General features: G+C 46.5%; 1 protein-coding gene across 33 annotated transcripts in view; it reads left to right on the forward strand.

The window, feature by feature from the left end:
- The window catches only part of LOC101748867 (zonadhesin-like), a 140,607-nt gene that overhangs the window by 38,777 nt on the left and 81,829 nt on the right, over positions 1–20,001 (forward strand). For all 33 annotated transcript variants that reach the window (XM_025143347.3, XM_025143348.3, XM_015298151.3 and 30 more), the window contains 30 exons: positions 3,184–3,376; positions 3,694–3,830; positions 4,379–4,603; positions 5,146–5,287; positions 5,584–5,707; positions 6,810–7,001; positions 7,140–7,277; positions 7,590–7,772; positions 7,876–8,070; positions 8,527–8,675; positions 9,807–9,975; positions 10,560–10,694; positions 10,789–10,932; positions 11,022–11,223; positions 11,317–11,457; positions 11,908–12,090; positions 12,468–12,539; positions 12,846–12,972; positions 13,229–13,368; positions 14,041–14,244; positions 14,598–14,747; positions 15,094–15,273; positions 15,824–15,940; positions 16,345–16,494; positions 17,114–17,329; positions 17,887–17,991; positions 18,080–18,224; positions 18,335–18,549; positions 18,636–18,735; positions 19,397–19,563. In XM_025143347.3, coding sequence (XP_024999115.2) covers positions 3,184–3,376; positions 3,694–3,830; positions 4,379–4,603; positions 5,146–5,287; positions 5,584–5,707; positions 6,810–7,001; positions 7,140–7,277; positions 7,590–7,772; positions 7,876–8,070; positions 8,527–8,675; positions 9,807–9,975; positions 10,560–10,694; positions 10,789–10,932; positions 11,022–11,223; positions 11,317–11,457; positions 11,908–12,090; positions 12,468–12,539; positions 12,846–12,972; positions 13,229–13,368; positions 14,041–14,244; positions 14,598–14,747; positions 15,094–15,273; positions 15,824–15,940; positions 16,345–16,494; positions 17,114–17,329; positions 17,887–17,991; positions 18,080–18,224; positions 18,335–18,549; positions 18,636–18,735; positions 19,397–19,563 — 4,740 coding nt within the window. The remainder of the gene's footprint in view (positions 1–3,183; positions 3,377–3,693; positions 3,831–4,378; positions 4,604–5,145; positions 5,288–5,583; positions 5,708–6,809; positions 7,002–7,139; positions 7,278–7,589; positions 7,773–7,875; positions 8,071–8,526; positions 8,676–9,806; positions 9,976–10,559; positions 10,695–10,788; positions 10,933–11,021; positions 11,224–11,316; positions 11,458–11,907; positions 12,091–12,467; positions 12,540–12,845; positions 12,973–13,228; positions 13,369–14,040; positions 14,245–14,597; positions 14,748–15,093; positions 15,274–15,823; positions 15,941–16,344; positions 16,495–17,113; positions 17,330–17,886; positions 17,992–18,079; positions 18,225–18,334; positions 18,550–18,635; positions 18,736–19,396; positions 19,564–20,001) is intronic.

The following is a 20,001-nucleotide window of genomic DNA, read 5'->3' on the forward strand; positions in this document are numbered from 1 at the left end:
CTAGCTTAGAGACTGAAAGGTTTTCAGAGTCTGCCTGTTTAGAGAGGTTCTGGAGAGAAATATGGCACTGAAAGAATCAAGGTGAGGCAGAAGGTGTACAGTTAGAGTGAGAAAGGGAAGGGTAGAAAAAGTGGCATAGTAAATACAACCCTTCCTTCTCTTCATGCACTCAGGTTGTAGTTGGGCCACTATGGAATAATTTGTGCTGGTGCACAGGGGCTTACAAAGAATATAGTGTTTGGCATAGAGCACCTTTTAAGAGAGCTCATTACAGGGGAAGAAGAGACATCATATGTACCTTGTTAGCTTGGGAGACTGCACCCAACACTATGCACGAGTCATTGTGTTTACAGTGTTGCATGGGAAATTGGTGTTTGGTGGTTAGCTTGATTCAATCTGCTGTGTCAAAGCAAGCAGGTCACAGTTAGGAGTAGCTTTTCCTCAATATGAGCATGTAAGGAGAGGTCCACAGCTGTCAGTCAGCTGGTTGGATCCCACTGGATGTCTGGTGGCAATGCATGCAGAGTGCTGTCCGTATTGCTGCAGGAGAACTCTTGCACTGAGGTCACTCCTGCAGTACCCTCCATTAATCAACAGGTTTATTTTATTCACCAATGACGTCCGTTAGAACAGGAGATCAGTGATGCAGTCAGCAGCCTCTGTTGTGACAACCGTCCTAATGAGTGGCACCTCTAAGTGAAATAAATCTTTGTTTTTAATGGAATGGACTGCATGAACAGCTACCTCTGGAAGTGAGGTATGCATGAACATGTGTGCAGCATGAGAGCTGGGGGCCCAATCCAGGAAACTGTTGCTGGCTGGCAGTTTATAAAGCATTGGTGAAAGCTTTTCGCTATCTCAGTTAAAAAGTTTCAAGCTGATAGAGGTGGAATGGGGGTTTTTAGGGTCTGATCCTTTGTATGACTGTATTTGCCTTCTGGTGCCAATCCTGAAGGATATCGTGCAGCTTTACGTTCTGTAAAAGACACAGCTGGCAGAATCAGCAACCAGATGGACTCGTCTTAAATAGAAATCCATCCCATATTGAAACATGACCTTCAAGAGTTCTGTTATTAGCAGAACTAAAGCTCAGTGTTGGTCTACAGAGCTACTGCATCCACAGGCATTTATTGTCCACTTCATTGGAATTCCCTGGGTGGATGTGTACCTCAGCACTTACATGCCTACCCTATGCAGAGATTTCTCAGAAGTTTCAGTAGAGAAAAAGGTGATAAAGGTCCTTTCAGTAGAAATAATTAGGAAGCAATCTGAAATTATGTGCTCGGTGTCATCCAGCAGGTCTGTGATGGAGTAATGTGGTGAAGTCAACAGAACGTCTTCCATTTGGGAAAGAGATGCTCCATTTGCATGCATATGAATCAATCAAAATAGGCTCATTTTTTGCAGCAAGGTGAAATTGCACTACAGATTAGTCAAAACTTTATTTTTTTTTCTATTTTAACAATAAATAAGCACTGCAATTTATACTTTTAGAAGCTGTAGAAGCCACAGGTGATGATCTGATGTGTTTGCAAGGACGTAGGCACAAGGCTTCCCCTGCAACACTCACATGTTTCTTATGCTAACTCTGGTTTTGAACATTAGGAGTACCTCAGGGTCTCTTTCAACGGTATAAAAATGCTGCTCTGTTCTTGATGCTGCTATACAAATGGAAAGATAGTGTTGGAGAGATTCAGGGGATGAACTCCATTACTAAAGCAAGCTTTGGCCCAAGTCCAGAATGCTTTGTCCAGGGGCACAAATCACCAGGTGCAGTGCCAGGAGTGGAATCCTAGAGTGTGGTTGCTCGATCTCCCTTCACGTTTACTGTGCCTTGTGCCTCAGAGAGGTACGTGTGCTGAGGAAATAATTATCTCTTTCGATTCAAGCCCCATATTTTTCTATTTGATCATTGCTTTTCTAGCGAATGACTCAGCTGCTAAAGCATCTTGACTGTTGAATGAGTTTTTTTTTTGCTCACTAGCTAAGACTAGGAAATTGCTGCTTTCCACCCACTTCTGAAATTAAAAGTAGAATTGCGTTTACGTGGTGCAGCGAGGAACAAACCTGGCATCTCATCAAGGCAGCCACGTTCAAGAGACAGGGCCAATGGCACCTGAGCAAACACTGTAGAAGATGCAGAGGAGATACAAGTTCAAAAGCACTTCCAGTTTAATAATGCAAGCTGATATCCTATGCCTGTAGTATGTTCTATAATGTTGTTCACTCTCCTAAGGAAAGCTTGGCAGAGATGGCACAGTGCTGTCTACAAAACAGGCAGTGGGCATCAGAATCAACTCTGACATGCTGGAAATTATATTGAGCCATATGGTGGTCTTAGTTTGCGTTCCCCATCTGCATTACAGCACATCCAGTGTGATGCACATACCCCTCCACTGGGGTTCAACCTGGAAGTGTTCTTGGGAGCCACAGTAACACTGAGCCATTGCAGTCCCTTCACAGCCAGTATCACTGTATTTGCTTTGTGTGCTTGGCAGCTTTGACTCAGTGGACAGTAGATATTCCTGTGCTAAATGTGTGTTTCCTTTTCACTAAGGGAAGCATCTGGGGACATCCTGTAATGAAATGCACTTTGTGAATGTGACAAAACCAGTAAGGAAGCACTGTTTCACTACCTATTGATCTTGCCAGTGTTCCCTTTAAGTTGCAGTTCAGGCATGTCTTAGCATATGTGATTTTAGAGATGCTCACAGCTCAGGTGGCTGCCATTCCAGGAGGTATCCATTCATTTGTATTGAGTCCATCTCCAGTCTGTGAAACTCATTCAATCCTCTCAGTATTCAGAGTACAAACATGGAAACAGCCCAGCTTTCATGGAAACCCCAGGCTCCTGTACGACTGAGGCGCTGAGCTTATTAAATCTACCTCCATCAGAGTGTGTTTTCAGGCTGATGTGTTTGCTTTTCAATGCGTCTTACTTCTCTTATTACCAACGTGGTCCAGATGGTTCTACTGCTTCCAGGAGCCACTCAGTCACAGTAATAATCAGCTAATCCAATACCACCACCTTCTGGCTTTGCACTAACTTCATTGCTGTTATGAATAAACTTCCATTACACTTTCTTGCTGTAGGTGAAAGTAAAGGCATCGCATTTTGTAGGACTCTGTTTTGTCAGCAAGTCGTGCTCCCTTTGGGACTCTAAATGCCTTCTTTCTCTTTAGGAAATGGATTGTGTTTGAAGTGCCCTGCTGGGTATTTCTGTCCTGCTGGAGCAAGTCACCCAGCACCATGCCAACCAGGTACATACAATCCTCTCCAAGGACAGGATGAAGCCACTGACTGCAGAGCCTGCCCAGCAGGAAGAGCTTGCACCCAGGCTGGATTAGCCCAGCCTGACTCTGAGTGCTTACCAGGGTAAGCCTTGGTTGCTTTCTGTGCTTTCCTATATGTCTGTACGTATAGTTCATCTCCATTGTGGTGTTATTGGTTTTTTGGTGTGGTTTTTCTTTTGTATAAGGATATCCTCTGGGATGTTGAGGTTTTAGTACAGTTTCTGGTAAATCTCTGTGATATGGGCTGTGTTGGTGGAGGAATTTTCTGAGGTACAGCAGATGTAGCTGCTTTTTTTTTTTCCAGCTGCACCATTTATCATGTTATGTTGTCTGGGATCAGAGTTTGCCTCCTGCTTGCATTGAACCATTGGCCCTGACCAACCTGCTGTGTTATTTTAGGTACGTGTGCCCAGTGGGCTCATCCAGCCCTCATTTTCCCAGCAATGCCTGTCCTCCAGGAACAGTTGGCAGTGGCTTTGACCTCTTTGATAAGTCCCAGTGTGAGACGTGTCCTGCTGGATATTTCTGTGTTAGAGGTATGTGGTTTTATGGCAGAGTGAATGGTGTTCTTTGGTACCTTGTACTGTGCGTCCCCCCATTAATGATGAGAGCAGGTCAGTGAGCTATCAGTGATGTAGAAGGGGGAAAAGGTGTCAGTGTAGGGTTAGGTATTACTACAGAGACTGCTGTACCTTCTGGACAGGTTGGGTTTAATTCTAGTCTGAGGTTTTCCCTTGATCCTATGGTTATTGTTTGAACTTAATGACATAGAAGCAGCCATTTTTATTACAGTATCCAAATGTTTTGCCTGTTGATGGCCTCTTCAGTGTAATGTCTGTCACGTTTGGACACAGGCACCCTGCAGGGTTCTCAAGGCTGGAAATAATAGCTTTAGTAGGCAGTTCTGTGACAACCTCTTGTCAACAGAGGAAGTAATTATTATCTCATTTTGAATGGAGGAAAGGTGCAAAAGGAGAAGATTTGATGCAGTGTCTTCCAGAGCTGAAAACACACCAAGGGAATTGGATTGTCTGAAGCCAGTGTGCTGCAGAGCAGGCTATATTTCATCTCTTTATGTTTACAGGAACAGGGGGAAAACAGAAGCCTCCTGCTCCATGTCCAGTTGGTCACTACTGCCCACCAGGCACAAAGCATGCGGTGCAGCATAAGTGCGCCCCGGGCACCTGGAGCAATAGGACACGGCTGAAATCAGCAGAGGAGTGCTTGCTGTGCCCTGCAGGCTGGTTTTGTGTGGGAGGATCTCATGTCCCTTCTGGTGTGTGCAGCTCAGGGCACTACTGCCCTCAAGGTAGGCAGTTTTAGCCAGAGATTAAAGAAGTTTCCTTTATTTCTGTCTTTAGAAATGCTATGGACTCTGATAAAGGCAGCACATGGCTCTATTAGTTTATTTGCACCAAAGCATTTCAGCGTGCAGTTGGCTGTTCTGTACAGTGAATACCTTAAACCTGTACTGTTTGAACTGGGCATGTTGGTATCATCAGTTCCTCTCCCTTCGTTTCCAGAGAATTAATTTTAATTCTGGGCATTTGCCCAATAAAGTGTCTGGTATGAATACAATCCCAAATCCTTCCTGCAAAGATTGAACATCATATTTCCTGGTTTGTATGTGTATACTTCAGTATATGTGTGTGTGTGTGTATATATATATAGAGAGAGAGAGACATATATATATATATAAACACACATATGCTTGCATATATGTAAGTATACAATTACATATAACTCATTTAAGTACTTAGCAGCAACAGAGAACCCAAGGGCTTTATTTTGCTTTCTCTTTTCAAAGCTTTAATAAGAATTAAGGTGATTCTTGGCTCTCTTGTTGGGAAGGTACGTGGAGAGGCACACAGCACCCCTGCCCTGCAGGAACGTATGGCACCAGGCTGGGGAACAGCAGAGTGGAAGACTGCACTGCCTGCCCTGCTGGAGCGTTCTGCCCCAGCGGGACATCCAAGCCAGTTCTTTGCCCAATGTAAGTACACTGCATGTGCTGTCATAGCTGTGGGTGTCTGACCCACGTGAGTGCTTCAGAACACTTATTGTAAGAGGTATTATCATTCTGCACCAGAAATGTTTACAAATTCACTTCCCATTCTTGCTGGGCAGTCCAGGAAGGTTTTTCTCTGAATGATGCATTTTCTTCCCTCCAGAAATCGTAGAAATCCTCCATATGAGAGGCTAAAAATGCAAACCAGAAACACACTGTCCTTTTCTTTGTCGCTTTGCTGCTATTGGTGACTCTTTCTACTGTTGTCTTTCCTCCTGTAGAGGAACTTACCGTGTGGAACATGGTGCAAGAGTGGCTGCAGACTGCATCCCTTGCCCTGGAGGGTACCACTGCCCCGACCTTGGCACGGTTACACCTCAAACATGTGGTGCTGGCAAGTTCTCTGTAAGCAGCAATAATTTTATCTTGGCATCTGTTCAATGTAAAAAGCGGATAATTTTGGTAGGAAGAGGAGCTAAAGGGTACATCCCTCAAAGGAGGCATTGGAACGAGGCAGTCTTCTTGCATTACGAGTCTGGGTATTTGAGGATATTGCATACAGTGCTTTAAACAATATTGCCCACCTGTGCTGACCCTTTAAATAATGAAAGTGCTAATCTAGAAAATGCACTGGGAATGTTCCTCATGGTCCTGAATGATCAGGCTTGGCACTGCTCCAGGCGTGATGCTGGAAGTGCATCACACATGCAATACTCTTCTTGCAGTCACTCCCACTCCTGAGGCTTGCAGTAGCAATGCAACCCCTTCATCCATCACTCACCTGGCAGTGTGCTATTGGATAGATGCTTTGGATTTGGGTGATTTGTTTTAGTTTTCATTGTTGGTGTAAGTACTGCAGGGGAATGGTATAGCAAACACCCCTATTTAGTTCATGCTCTGAAGGAAGTATTGGATGGCAGTGCAGTTAAGCAGTCCTTTAGCTGTGGAAGGTAAAACAATGAGATGGAGCCCCAGAAGGGAACGGTGGATGGCACAGCTGTGTCTCACAAAATGATGCCGAGGCTCATTTCTCTGCCCCCAAACTGCAATGAGTAATTTTAATGATGATTGTTGGGTTTCACTATTGAGGGGGAAATGACATGTCAGCCTACTGTCCAGGCTGTTTTTCTATCACTGCACAAATTTGGTGGCTACCACTAGAGCCATCCATTAAGATTGGAGGTGCGATAAATGATGAATGGGAGTTTACTTCCCTATGACAAATGGACCTTGATTATCTCTCATTTGCACTTTTCAGTTCGGTGTGACAAGGGAAGATGAGGGAATGTGTTTGTTTTTCTCTGTTACTGCTGGCAAAAGGTGTTGGTTGGATTGACTGCTTTGAGGCTCAGAGCCTTTCACATGGATAACCCTCAGGAAGGACAGGGCCTGCTTCGCATTGCCAAGCACTCTTGCCTGCAGGGCGAATACCCTGAACTACCTGCTGATCGTTGCTTATAGGTTAGATGAGATGGAATTTTTAAAGGGACATCATTTTGTGTTGTAGGACCGAGGTTCTGCCTCCTGCTTGCTGTGCTCTGTTGGACATTACTGTGCTAGTGAGCACACCAGCCGGGAGGTGATGCTGCTGGCCATGGTTTGCCCAGCGGGTCTCCGGTGCCCAGAAGGACAGGCAGTTGCTCCAGAGGCCAATGCAAACTCCTGCCCGAGGGGCTTCTACTGTCCCCAGGGAGATACTGTGAGTGTGTCTGCTTTGCCCTTTGGTTTGCTTTTCCGTGTTCGTTCCCACTAATTGGAAAGGAATATTCATCTGCTGCATGTTGGCGTTATGGGATGTGGCAGTTGTGTTAGAGCTGTTTTTCTATTTCGTTTCAAGGGCTCAGATGCGAAGCCTTGCCCCAATGGGACCTATGGTAAACAGAAAGGACTCAGCAGTGCTGAGGAATGCTCCCTGTGCCCTGCAGGGAAGTACTGCTACAGAGCTGGGACTGAGCCTTCAGGAATTCCCCACCCTGTAAGCATAGCCCAGCTTCTCCCAGTGATTTTTCAGAGGCTGGGACTGTGAATGAAGCCTATTTAATGTGTGTTTTCTGTCTTTCCTTTGCCTTTTGTCTGTCAGTGCCTTCTGTCTGTCAATTTTACTAATGAGGCTGTGAGTTCCCTTTTTTCCCTTCTTTTTCTACCCCATTTTCCTGCAGTAAAAATTGCAGGTTGTTCAAGCTGTTGATGAAGTTTGGATCTTTCTGTGCTGAACCTTAACATATCTCACTTCCCTACCAGAGAAGAATGACAAAGCCTCGCTCACTGTCTTTTATTTGCTTTCTAGACTGGAGATTGTCCACTTGGCTACAACTGCCCTCCAGGAACTGGGTTCCCTTTCTCCTTCCCCTGTAGCCCTGGGTTCTTCTGGGATAATTCCAGTGCAGAGGATGAAGACAGGTGCAAACCGTGTCCAGCTGGGAACTACTGTGACTCTCCTGCCTTGACAGAACCCAAAGCTTGCCCAGTGGTGAGTTGTTCTTTAGTGGCTATCTAAGAGAAGAAGCTGTATGTGGGGGATCTATTAAATAGAAGAGTCCCGAATGCTGTATTAAGCTGACTTTGTCTTGCAGGGCTTCTACTGTGGTGAAGGCAGCTCTAAACCTGAGCCCTGCCCAGAGGGAACCTACAGTAACAAAAAGGGACTGTCTGGACTGTCAGAGTGCAGCCCATGTGGCCATGGTTTCTACTGTGCTGCTCCAGGGCAGACTGGGCCAAGTGGTCCCTGCAAGGCTGGGTTCTACTGCCGGGGCAGGGCCCTTACTGCAGTAAGTCAAGCTTTTCTCCTTACCTATTTGTGTTACATTGCGCTGGGGTGTTTTTGACCCAGCGACTTCAAGAGCTGCAGTTTTGCACTGCCCTCATCCAAGTTTATAGCACGAGGGCTACTCCTGTGCCCTCCAAGGGAGCATAACCATTTTATAGCCTTCCCTCTAAACACTGCTATCACCTTAACTAAAAATGTATCTAGGTTGAATATCCAGGCGAAAAGTTCAGTGGGAGCGAATTGCGGTGGGATTGCCAGTGTGAAAAAGGTCATCCTTATTTCTTCCTCCTGTGTGTTTACCACATCCACCTTAAAGAGGCATCGTCTGCTCGCTGTACAGCAGTGAAAGTTTCTATTTTTCTCCTTGGCACTGCCTTGAGCCCAAATCAGTATGATGCCTTTAATATTTTAACCCAGGTTTTTCTCCTTTCCTACGTGATGCCTTTTTCAATTGCAGTTGCCTACAGATGGTGTGACAGGAGATGTGTGTCCTGCAGGGGCATACTGCCCACCTGGGTCCCCCTTACCCATCCCCTGCCCTCCAGGAACCTACAGCAATGTGAGTGGGCTGAGAAGCCTTGGTCAGTGCTTGGACTGCCCACCTGGGTGAGTGCACTGTTTGCTGATTACAACTCAGTTCTGTCTCACTGTAAAAGGACTGTTTAAACCTTGCCTTTGTTGCCCAAGCAGCACAGCCTTACCTCCAGCCCTTTTGCAGAGTTCCCTCTGTTGCCAGCAAATGTGCTGCCAGCTCTCTCCATTGCTTATATACCTGTACTAGATAATTTACAATAAGGAACTTGAACTGAGTTGCCCCCCAGCATGTGCTGTTCACTAGCATCTAGCAAGACTCATTATGTCTGTAGTGCTGGATGGCCTGACCTAGCAACTCTTGCTTAAACATTCTTATTAGTACTGTTTGGATAGTCCTTTCTTTTTATTACCAGATTATATAACTCACCACTATGTTACATTCCTCTTAATGATGCCGGGATCACACATCTGATTCTGAAAGAAGAGGTGTGCATATAGCACTGGCTTTCACCAGCATTATCATCCAATGCATGCAGATTGCTAGTGATGAGCAGTTTGCCTTTCAGGTGGCTCTATCTTCATGCTGCTCTGACAGAGCATGTAAAATCATCTGGGGCTTAGTGGCACATGACCTGTGATTTTGGTGCTTTGCTGGGATGGAGCTGTAGGTCTCCATGGGGTGGAATCCAATGAGCTGAGAGAATCCAAATTTTCCTGTCTTTTTTTTTCCTGCTTTTTCACTCCCTCTTTTCCCTGGAGATGTAGGCAAGAAAAATGGAGCATGGGACAGCTTTGGAATTCATATTTTGTCTAGAAGCTGAAGGGAATGCCCTCGAAGTTCCTATTTTTCTATTAATGCCTGTATATTTCTAGTCTGAAGATGTGAAGAAGACTTGAAGAAAACCAACATTTGGGTGTTTGTGTGACCTTTATTCAGATCACACAAATATGCAGATGAAGCTTTGCGATGGGACAGGGGGGAATTCTTTCCAGGTTAAAGCTACAGTACCTGGTCTCTAAAAAGGATGCATGAGAAGTGATGTATGTGCTCTGTAACTTCCTTTCAAGGCCTGTAAGTGATCAGGAATGAGGTCTCTGAGATTCCAGGTAGACTGAGGGGTTATTTTTTTGTATGGGCACTGTGCTAACCGGTGACAAACTATTGCCACCCACGATCTTTATTTTTCTCCCCACCACTCAAAGCCTCTATTGTGATGGGACAAATACCCGAGCTCCATCAGGACCATGTGAGCCTGGTTACTACTGTACAGGAGGTGCCAAAAGTGCTCTTCAGCATGTGGTCATGGAAGGGCATTATTCCTCTGCAGGAGCTTTCAAGCCAGAGCCGTGTCCTCCTGGCAGCTTCCAGCCTGTGAGTATTAGAGTAGCATGCACTATAAGATGCTCGTGGGGTCTTCAGAGCCATTGTACAGGGGTGTGAATAGTCATTTGTGAAGTGTTCATAAGTAGATAGCTTAAAGAAAGAGGGACTTGGGTTTTCTGGTAAGCTGGGCAGTCACCACCATCCTTGCTTTTGCCTTGCAGCAGCAGTGCTGTGCAGAGCTAGAAAGACTGGGGATGGAACACCAGATCCACCAGTTCAGCATGGTTCCTTGAAGCTAATCAGGCAGTTTTTCCTAAGTTTTGTGCAGTGCCAGTTTAGCAGTGGGTTGAGGAAGCTTTACTCTAGCATAGGTGAATTGCTATGCGCATAGTTGTACGGCCCCTTGCTGCCATATGAGATAAGGGCTGTGTCTGCTGCTGCTTTACTGACACGAGGTGCTATTCAGATGCCACAAATCTTTTGTTTTTTGGACAGCTGTTCTAACAATTTAGGGTGTGCATTTTGTAGCAGGGAGTCTCTGGGAGCTGGTAGAATGTGCAAAGCTGCTTTGTTCACACTGTAAGCAATATTGCTGCACATCCACCAAGTTCTGTCTTACATCCCCTTTTTAGGACCGTGGTCAGTCTCATTGCAGGGACTGTCCAGAGGGAACATTCTGCAATGACACAGGCCTGGCTGAAGCCCTGTCTTGTCCAAAAGGGCATTTTTGCTTGGCTGGAAGTTCCCTGCCTCTCCCTTGTCCAGTGGTAAGAATCCAACATCATTGTTTTTTAAATAGTAGTTTTTAGGAGGTTTCCAGTCCCTTGGAGGAGGGTATTCATTAGTTCTGTTTATGTGCAGGGTATGTATACAGATGTGCCTGGGGCAGGTTCATGCAAGCCCTGCCCAGCAGGCATGTATTGCAGCATGGCAGGTCTGGCTGAGCCAGAAGGGCCTTGCCAGCCTGGATATTACTGCAGTCAAGGGTCCAGCAGCTCCTCACCTGTGAGTACTCAATATCTTGTGTTGCTGCAGACCATTAGGGGCTACAAAAGCTTTTGTGACCTACATTAATCTCACTTCCTTTGCTTCAGGTGGGCCTTTCATTTGGAGATCTTTGTCAACCCGGATATTACTGCCCTGCTGGCGCGACGCACCCAAAAGAGATGGCATGTCCTGCTGGCACCTGGAACGGCCAGAGGGGAGCCCAGGATGCCACTTGGTGTCTTCCTTGTTCCCCTGGGTTCTTCTGCAGTACGTCTGGCCAGGATGCTCCCATAGGACCTTGTGCACAAGGTGAGATAAAACCAGAACCTTTTTTAGCTACTCAGAAATTCAGGGGGATTTTTCACGTGACGGAGAAGACTTTTATATGCTTTCTTCTTTAAGGCTACTACTGCACAGGAGGGGCAAAGACTGCAAAGCCAGAGGATGGCATCACTGGAGATATCTGTCCTCGAGGACATTTCTGCCCTGAAGGCTCAGCAGCACCTTCTCCCTGCCCCAGTGGTGAATACAGCAATGCAACAGGTCAGGAGCTGAATCTTTGCAGCCTCAGCGTGGCTTGGGAAAGCTAGAAGCAAATTCTATTTTTTGTCTGCATCCAAGAATAGCAGTTGATAGCTGCTGTTACAGGTTCTCAGTATTATTCTTGGGACAGAGGAACGGGTTCTTAGTCACTTGGTTGTATTTTTTCCTGCCTTTTATTCCTCTGATGTCACATGGAGACTACGATTCCCCCCCGTAGCACGCAGGTCAAATGGGGTTGCAGCTATTAACCCGATTTCCTCACTGTTCTGCCTGCCACCTACCGGTGTGATGTGAGGTTACTGGGACTCGGGCTGGAGTGGATTTGAGAACCAATCATTCCCAGAGGGCTTGCAGAATAACTGTTGCATCTGCTGCTTCTTTAAGCACACAGCTTGGTAGGAGAAAGTTGTGTGGCATCTTCTTCCAGTTCATGACTTATTTCCTCTGTAGGTCAAGATAAGTGTTTTCCATGTCCTGCTGGGTTCCACTGTCCTAAAGGACTGCGACGCCGCTGCCCTCCTGGCTTCTATTGCCCTCAGAGAACAGGAATCAGTTTTAATCCTTGTCCCCCTGGGACTTTCAACCCCTCTTATGGACTCAGCCAGGCTGAGAGGTGCCAGAAGTGCCCTGCAGGTGAGGAGATGACTGAGTGCTCTGGTTGTCCACAGGGAGCAGCATCAGAGGCTGATCTCTGCATATCTTCTCCTAACCCACTGAGATATTTTTCCCACTTGGAAAGGCAAGCATAATAATACCTGAAGTAGATTCCTTGTCCCACCGGTATTGTCCCCCAGTAAGCCAAATTTAATGGCTTTTTATCCTTTGTGGGTAGGAGAACAGTTTGTTTTTACACTCGGGGTTTCCCAGAGGAGTGTGATTTGAACTGGAATGCTGATGTTGAGTGATCAGCTCTATGAAAGCCTCCCTCTTTGTCTTCCAGTCAGTACACGCAGCACACCAACTCTCCTGTTTTGTACTGATGCTCTTTTTTTCCTTTTGTGGTCTTCCAGGAATGTTCTGTGGAGACTGGGGACTCTCCTCTCCAAGTGGTCCCTGCTGGCCAGGGTTCTTCTGCACAGCAGGTATCCAATGTAATGCTCAGAAGAGCAAACGAGAAGTGAAAAAGTAGAAAGCTGTAGACTTTAGGAACACCTTCAGACTTTCTCTGTGCAATCTCTCCCTGGCTTTTCCTGCAGAGTGTCCCAGGATAGCCCCAAGCAATGTCTAGTCAAAAGCCTGCTTTCTGAGGCCAGTAGATGGACTTGGGAAAAGAAGCAGTTATTCTCTCCCAGCTATAGAAACTATTCTTTAGGTGTGTGGGGCAAACTGGCCTGCAAAATAGCAGCCCATATCATTCAGGAAACCTTTGGTCTTCCTTCTTATTGTAGGAGCAAGTGTCCCAAACCCCGACGGAGCCACGAACACCAGCACTGGTGGCCCATGCCCACCAGGACACTTCTGCCCAGCTGGCACAAGTATCCCACAGCAGTGCCCTGTGGGCACTTACTCAGACAGGTGAGCTTCTGTATTTGCCTTTCCTTTTTGTTTTATCCCTCTGTCCCCACTGCTGACTATCTGGTGCCTTCCTTACTTGCCTGCAGAGTCCTTTACCCCCTTAAGCTACAGCTCAGAAACGCTCATTAAACACATCCTTGCACTGATTATGAAAGCCTCATGGTTGTTTTCACTTGGCCAGGGGTATAAGCATTGGGGGTCTTCCTGCTGAACTTGTACCCTTGCCAACGAAAAGCCTGCTTATGTCTCTCTATAGGCTGTACATGTGGCAGGAATCCAGCTGCATGGCATGCCCATCTGGCCATTACTGCAGCTCTGCTGCCCTCACAGCACCCTCAGGGCGCTGCTCAGCTGGGTACTACTGCCTCACTGGAGCATCCTCCCCATCACCACCTGGTGAGTTGTACTGTGTGAGCATCAGTGTCTTCACCTGCTTGTGTCCAATAATTAGTGGTCTTGGCAGCAGACAGCTTTAAAAAATGCCCCTTTTTCCCCCAGTACTGCCCCTGCTTCTTAGTCATTTAAGCACCTGAATTAACTTTGTTGGTACTATTTATCCTGGTGCATACACTCCAAGGACGAAAAAGCAGTCAGTCCACCAATCTATGTTACTGAATGAGACACTTTCATTGAGCACTTGAGAGTTCTGGCTACCAGCATACAATGCAAGTGGCCTGATTCCCACCTATCACTGTATTCTGCATAAGAAATAAGGATTTCAAGATAAGAGTTCCAAGTCCTTAGTGGACAACTAAATATTCTCCACAAGTCTTAGTGTATGTGCAGATGAGTGCTTAGAAAGCTGATGTGCAAAAATCCGGTTCACTGTGGCTTTTCCTTTGAAGCAAGGAGGAAAAGCACAAAGTGACACAGCACTGAGTAACTCCAAAGCTGAGATACTTGTAGTCATTTTAGGTACCGTGTTGTGGCCCTTTTTGGATCTGTCTTCTCAGATCCCAGAAGTCATAACCGAGTGGAGATGCTCATCGGTTAGCTCCCTCTGTTGGCATTGTCCCTTGCTCAGGAGTTCCCTTTTATTTTGCTTTGTCTTCTACATTTGTGTTGTAGGTGTGTGGGAGATGGGAGGCCCCTGTCCTGTGAGCCATTTCTGCCCAGAAGGAGCCAGCTTTCCCTTAGCCTGCCTTGCAGGGACTTACAACAACCTCACCAGACAAGCTGCGTGCTTCCCTTGTGCTGCGGGATACTACTGCCCAGAAAATACTACCAGCTACAGTGTGAATCCTTGCCCAGCTGGCTTTTACTGCCCTAAAGGTGAGATGGGCACAAAGGATGAGGTCATCCATTGAGCAGGCTGAAACATCATCTTTTTAAAGGCAGGGAGTGGTCCCTGTGAAATAAAGCTTCATGAGTCAATCTGGTTCTTCTGTGTAGAACCACTCAAGCTCTTCAACCATAGGCAAGGCTGTCGTTTAAGCCCATCCTTGGTAAATTAAGCAGCACACGGAGGTTGTCACAGCTCCAAAGGCCAAGCTGTGCATTGTGAAAGTCAGCACTGAGATGAACTGGCAACAATATGACACAGAATCCTTTGAGACATGAGGCGATGCTGTGGGATTGATGGCTGAGATGTTATAATCTGTGAAAGATTCTCTCTTATTTCAAAGGAACCAGGTTTGCCACTGAGTTTCCCTGTCCCCGGGGCTACTTTAACCCTGATCCCATGACGCAGAGCTTGGACAGCTGCTTGCCCTGCCCACCTGGGCACTACTGTGGGAAGGAGAACTTGACAGCTCCATCAGGCAAGTGTGATGCAGGTGAGTCTGGATCTGTGTTGTGCACTACAGCAGCCAAACATAGAGGCAATGTCTTAGGATGCATCCATAAGTGCCTCCCTGTTTGCTTGAGTCACTTGCCCGTCCATAGGTGTGTAGTACTACTGAAGGCACCCTGGGCATCCTCTTGGCTTTCAAATGGGCACAGACTCCACATAGGATGGATCTGGTAGCCATGAACAGCAATCTCTGTCTGCAGTTCACAGCCTGCTTTGACAGGAGAATTGAGCCCTGTTGCTGTATAGCAGAAGTACTGAACTCAGGGTTGTGAGACCATCATGGCATAACGATGCTTCACAGAAGGATCATTATATGCACTTGTTTTCAGGTTGGTTTTGCATCTCTGCTGCTTGGACCTCGCAGCCTTTTGACCTGGATAACTACACCAGTGCCAACTGCCTCTGCCCAGCTACTGCTACTGGAGGGAAGTGCATAGCTGGTTTCTACTGCCCCAGAGGAAGCCCAGAGCCTCTTCCCTGCCGTCCTGGCTTTTACTGCAATGCCTCAGGTTGGTGTCTGTTTTTGAAAAACAAGGGTGATCCTTTTTAAAGGGAGCCAAAATATAGACATGTTTGTTACTTCGGAACTCAGTAGAGGACCTAAAGCAAGTTCTGATTCCAGGCGATAAACTCAACTTTGCCCAGAATTTTCTGTGTCCTTAAGCTTCTGTGGCCATGTTCCCATCCTCAGAGGAACAGTGTGAGAGCATCTTTATAGATTTGTAGATATAGGGGGTCAAGGTCCTCTGTCAGATTCTTCCATATTCTCTGAACCTGCAGATGCTGGGATACAGACTGCTGATGCATTTTTCTCCTGTTTCTTTTCTGTCCTTTCAATATTTGGTGTGTTAAATGTGATCTGTTCTTATCCTGGTACATTTATAGAGCTGCAGTGGTGCTTGCAAGATGCCTTTGGTGTCTCTCTGGGCTGGCACAGCACAGGGCTCAAGTGTTAGCTTGTCACATTCACCCTGAGGGAAGCTCCAAGTTGGTTTTTCACCTGCTTTTATTCCCCTTTGTTTTCATGCTTGGGTTGCCATTACCCTCTCTGTCTTCCAGGTCTGTCTGTGCCTAGTGGGGAATGTACTGCTGGGTTTTACTGTAAAGGTGGAGCAGTCCTCCCGAATCCAACAGATGATGTGACTGGGAATATCTGCCCTGCGGGGACTTACTGCAGTAAGTATCCATCATCAGTCAGGGACAGCAATTCCTTGGCGTTTAATATATTGAATCCTGGTGGGTGATTCTGGGAGTGTGATGGCCAACTTGCTGGGCTCTGACCAGGGTGCCCTGAGACCAAGATTCTTCTCCTGGTTCCTCACCCATACTCTGAAAGTAGTGATGTTGGTCTCATTGCTTGAAGCTGTCTGTCTTCAGGATGTAATTAACTTCACCTCCATTACCCATTAAGTTAATAATGTCTGTCCTCTTCCATGCAGCACTACTTGACCTTTGAATGAAAATAAGATTCCACTGCTGCCCTTTCCATGCTGCAGTGCACTCATCCAGCCCCCAGATGCAACAATCCTTATTTGTTCATTCACTCTTCATTTCTCTCTGCCTTGTTTCTCTTCTCACAGCTGCAGGGTCAGCAGAACCCAAGCTGTGCCCAGCTGGCACCTTCTCCAGCTTGCCAGGGAGGAGAATGCTTTCCGAGTGCCAACCTTGTCCCTCTGGCTTCTACTGCAGGGGTCCTGGTCTCAGTGCCCCCACTGGAGAGTGCTGGGAAGGTGAGGGAGTTCACTGGCTGCTCTGCACCCTTTGTACAAGAGCTGCCTGCCTGTTTCTGGCTCTTGAGCTTTCTTATGGGTGAAAGCTTGGAAACTCACTGCCTGGTTTTCTTCTCTTGACCAGAGAATAATTTTGGGCTCTGTATGAAAAGGCTGTTAGAGGTTCAGGCAACTCTAGCATAGAAGCAGAAGCAGTGACATCTCTGTATTTTGTCTGAACAACTGAAATACCATCAAGGGAAAACTCTCATAGCCGGTGGGGAAGTTCTCCTTGACAAGTTGCAGTAACTGGAAGGAAGCAGAACTCAGTGCTGCATCCCTACGTGTTTCCCCATACCCACCCTTAGCTTTTGTCCTGTGTTTTGGAGATCACTGGGTGTTAAATTTCCTTCTCACAAGCACCACGACTGGGAATGCTCTGTGGATTTGCCCCAGCAGAGTTGTAGTTCTAATCAACAGTAAGTTAAGGTCAGCAATGGATTTATTTTTCGAGCGGCCAGTGAGGTGCTTGGTGGGCCTGGGAGAACCTGTTAGGAGCCTTCTCTTCCAAGGAGCAGCAGCTCACACTTAGTACACCTCAGTGACTAATATAGGTCTTTCCCCTCTGTCTTCTCTGCAGGCTATTACTGCGACAACCAGCAAGGGCCAGTTAATGATTTTACCCTTTACCCCTGCCCACAAGGCTTTTACTGCCCACCAGGGACAAACAGGAGCACTCAGTACAGCTGCCCAGCAGGAACGTTTGGCCCAAGGCAAAAACTGAAAGCTGTCGAAGAATGTCAAAGCTGCCCACCAGGAAAATACTGTGAATTCTCTGGACTTGCTGCCCCCACAGGTATAGTGATGTTCTGGGTATGTTCCCAACGACTGGAGTCCTGCTGATGGCTGTTGGCTACTGCCAGAGATTGAAGGAAGGACAGGAGAGTTCTTTTCTCTGCTAAGATGATCTATCCAGGCTGGATGCTATTGGTGATGGGCGGATGGTTGGACTGGGTGATCCTGTGGGTATTTTCCAACCTTGGTGATTCTACGATTCTATGATCCTGTTTTACTTGTTGAGAACTTTCTGAGAAGAAAAAATATCTCTTTTTCTATGCAAGAATGGAGAGTGGTACTGCAGGAGCTCATAATGTGTGCTGAAGTGCTTGCCCAAACGCAGAGGCAGTGCTTGGTCTGAGCTGAGTGCTTCTGCTTAGGAACTGTCACTTTGTCATCTGTTACCAGTTCTGCACTCCATCCAGTTGGAAGCAGCCTCTCCCCTCCATGGCCACTTCATCATTAATTTGTGGAGCATGCAGTGATGAAGCACCTTGTCATGGCCTATGATGATATTTCAATCTGTATTCAGAAATGTACATTTGTGCAACTTTTGTGTATAATTCTGTTTTCTAGGAGACTGTGCTGAGGGATTTTGGTGCAGAATTGGTGCCCGGGTAAGAAATCCTCAAGATGGAGAATCAGGATTTCCTTGTCCTCCTGGTCATTATTGTCCAGAAGGTAATGTACCTCACTGAAGCTTAGCTTTTTCTTTTTCTATATAGAATGAGGTGACACTTTCTCACTCTGATGCAACTCGTTTTGCCAGGTGCACCACATCCTTTAAAGTGCCCTCCTGGCACCTGGTCTGACAGTGAAGGCAGGAGGAGTTTGCAGGACTGCCAGCCTTGTCCTGGTGGGCACTATTGCAACAGCTCTGGACAGGCGGCCCCCACAGGACCCTGCAGCCCAGGGTAAGTAGGAGAGTGAACACATTTGTGTGCTCTGGAAGGAGAGATGCTCTACGAGAGGTGGTCCATACCCTCTTGAAACGATGAGTGTGTTCCTGTATTTGCTGTTGCAGGTATTACTGTGTCAGTAGGGCACAGACCCCAACACCCACTGATGGACTCTCAGGAGCTCCCTGTCTGCTCGGTCACTTTTGTCCTCTTGGATCCAGAAGTCCAGAACCATGTCCTGCTGGCTCCTACATGCCACACACCCATGGAGAGAAGTGCCATGCTTGCCCAGAGGGTGAATACTGTGTCCCTGGTGAGAAACCAGAGCCGTGTCCCCAAGGTAAGTTAGGGTTTCCCTGTTGGGCCTGATTTTCTGTTCATTTTTCAGAGACTGCTAATTCTGATCAATTCTTTTTTTTTCCCCAGGGTATTTCTGTCCCCAGGGCACAGCTCTTCCAATGGCTTGTCCAGCAGGCTTGTATAACCCCTTGCAAAGGCAAGCCAGCTGCCTCCCCTGTCCCCAAGGGTAAGAGTGAGAATGTGACATCAGTATTGTATGTAGGAATAAAGAACTATTGGAAGTAATGAGTTTATCCAGTCATCTTGGCAGTGTGCAGTGGGCATGTGACAGGAAGCAGGGCAAGTACTGAACTCTGTTGGCTAAACTGTGTAATTGATTATGGGACCAAGCAAAGTCCTAAATCCACATACAACTGCTCAGGAAGGGAATTTAGGTGAGAGATCTGTTTAAAGCAAGGAAACCATTGGAATTAACTTCTTTCGTGTCTGCAGTAATAGATGGCAACTGTTCCCTTGGCAACAGGCTGGCATAGTCCTGATGTAGAGAAAGAGGATCTTGTGCATCACCTGCTGCTGAGTCTGGCGTGTCCTTAGGGGATTCATCTCCAATTACTAACTGGATTTGACCTTGATTAACTGTTACAAGCTGATGATTCACAGCCTGGATGTGTTATGACTCAAGTTAAGAAAATTATGTCTCTGTGGCTTTTGCAATTAGGTGTATGAGGAAACAAGTGAGAGCACAGTAATATGCATGAGTTTTTTGTGGTCAGCACAGTGCAGCAGCCACGTTAGATTGGCTACTGCCACCATTAAGTCATTATTCAGGTAAAATATTGCTAGATTACTTCTTCCCCACCGTCCCTTTTCTTCTGTCTTTCAACCAGGTTCTTCTGTCCCAAAAATTCCTCTTCATTTTTGGAGAATGAATGTTCAGCTGGCCACTACTGCCCTACCAGCACTGCTTCTGCCACTCAGTTTCCATGTCCTGAGGGGACCTACAACCCACAAAATGGGAGCAGCCTGGTGTCTCACTGTATCCCCTGTGAGCGAGGTAAATGGCAATGAGGATCTCAGGATGGTGATGGGGGCAGTCTGAAAATATATTCTGAATGTTCTTGAGGCTCAGCAGTAGCATTTGCATGTTTCAGTAGATGAATAACAGGCTACAGAGTCTCATGCCCAGTATAAAATGTACCTTAAAGAGATGTGATATGGAAAAATGTGGGAGAAGATATTAGTCTGGGAGATTGTCATCTCCGTGCTGTCACACATCTGTCACAGATACCTAATGGAGTGCTTCATAAACTTGACAAATAAAGCAATCTTTATGAAAGAAACTTTGATGGCAACATTTCACGTTGAGCAAAGGTACTCAACTGAGGTGAGAATCAGAAGCAGTATAGTTACGGCTTCGTGTCCTCCTGAGAATTAGCTCAAATTAAAGATCGTTTTAATTGATTATACTGTCTCCAGATCTTGAGCCAGTATT

The sequence above is a fragment of the Gallus gallus genome, chromosome 24 (assembly GCF_016699485.2).
Source record: "Gallus gallus isolate bGalGal1 chromosome 24, bGalGal1.mat.broiler.GRCg7b, whole genome shotgun sequence".
Lineage (NCBI taxonomy): Eukaryota > Metazoa > Chordata > Aves > Galliformes > Phasianidae > Gallus > Gallus gallus.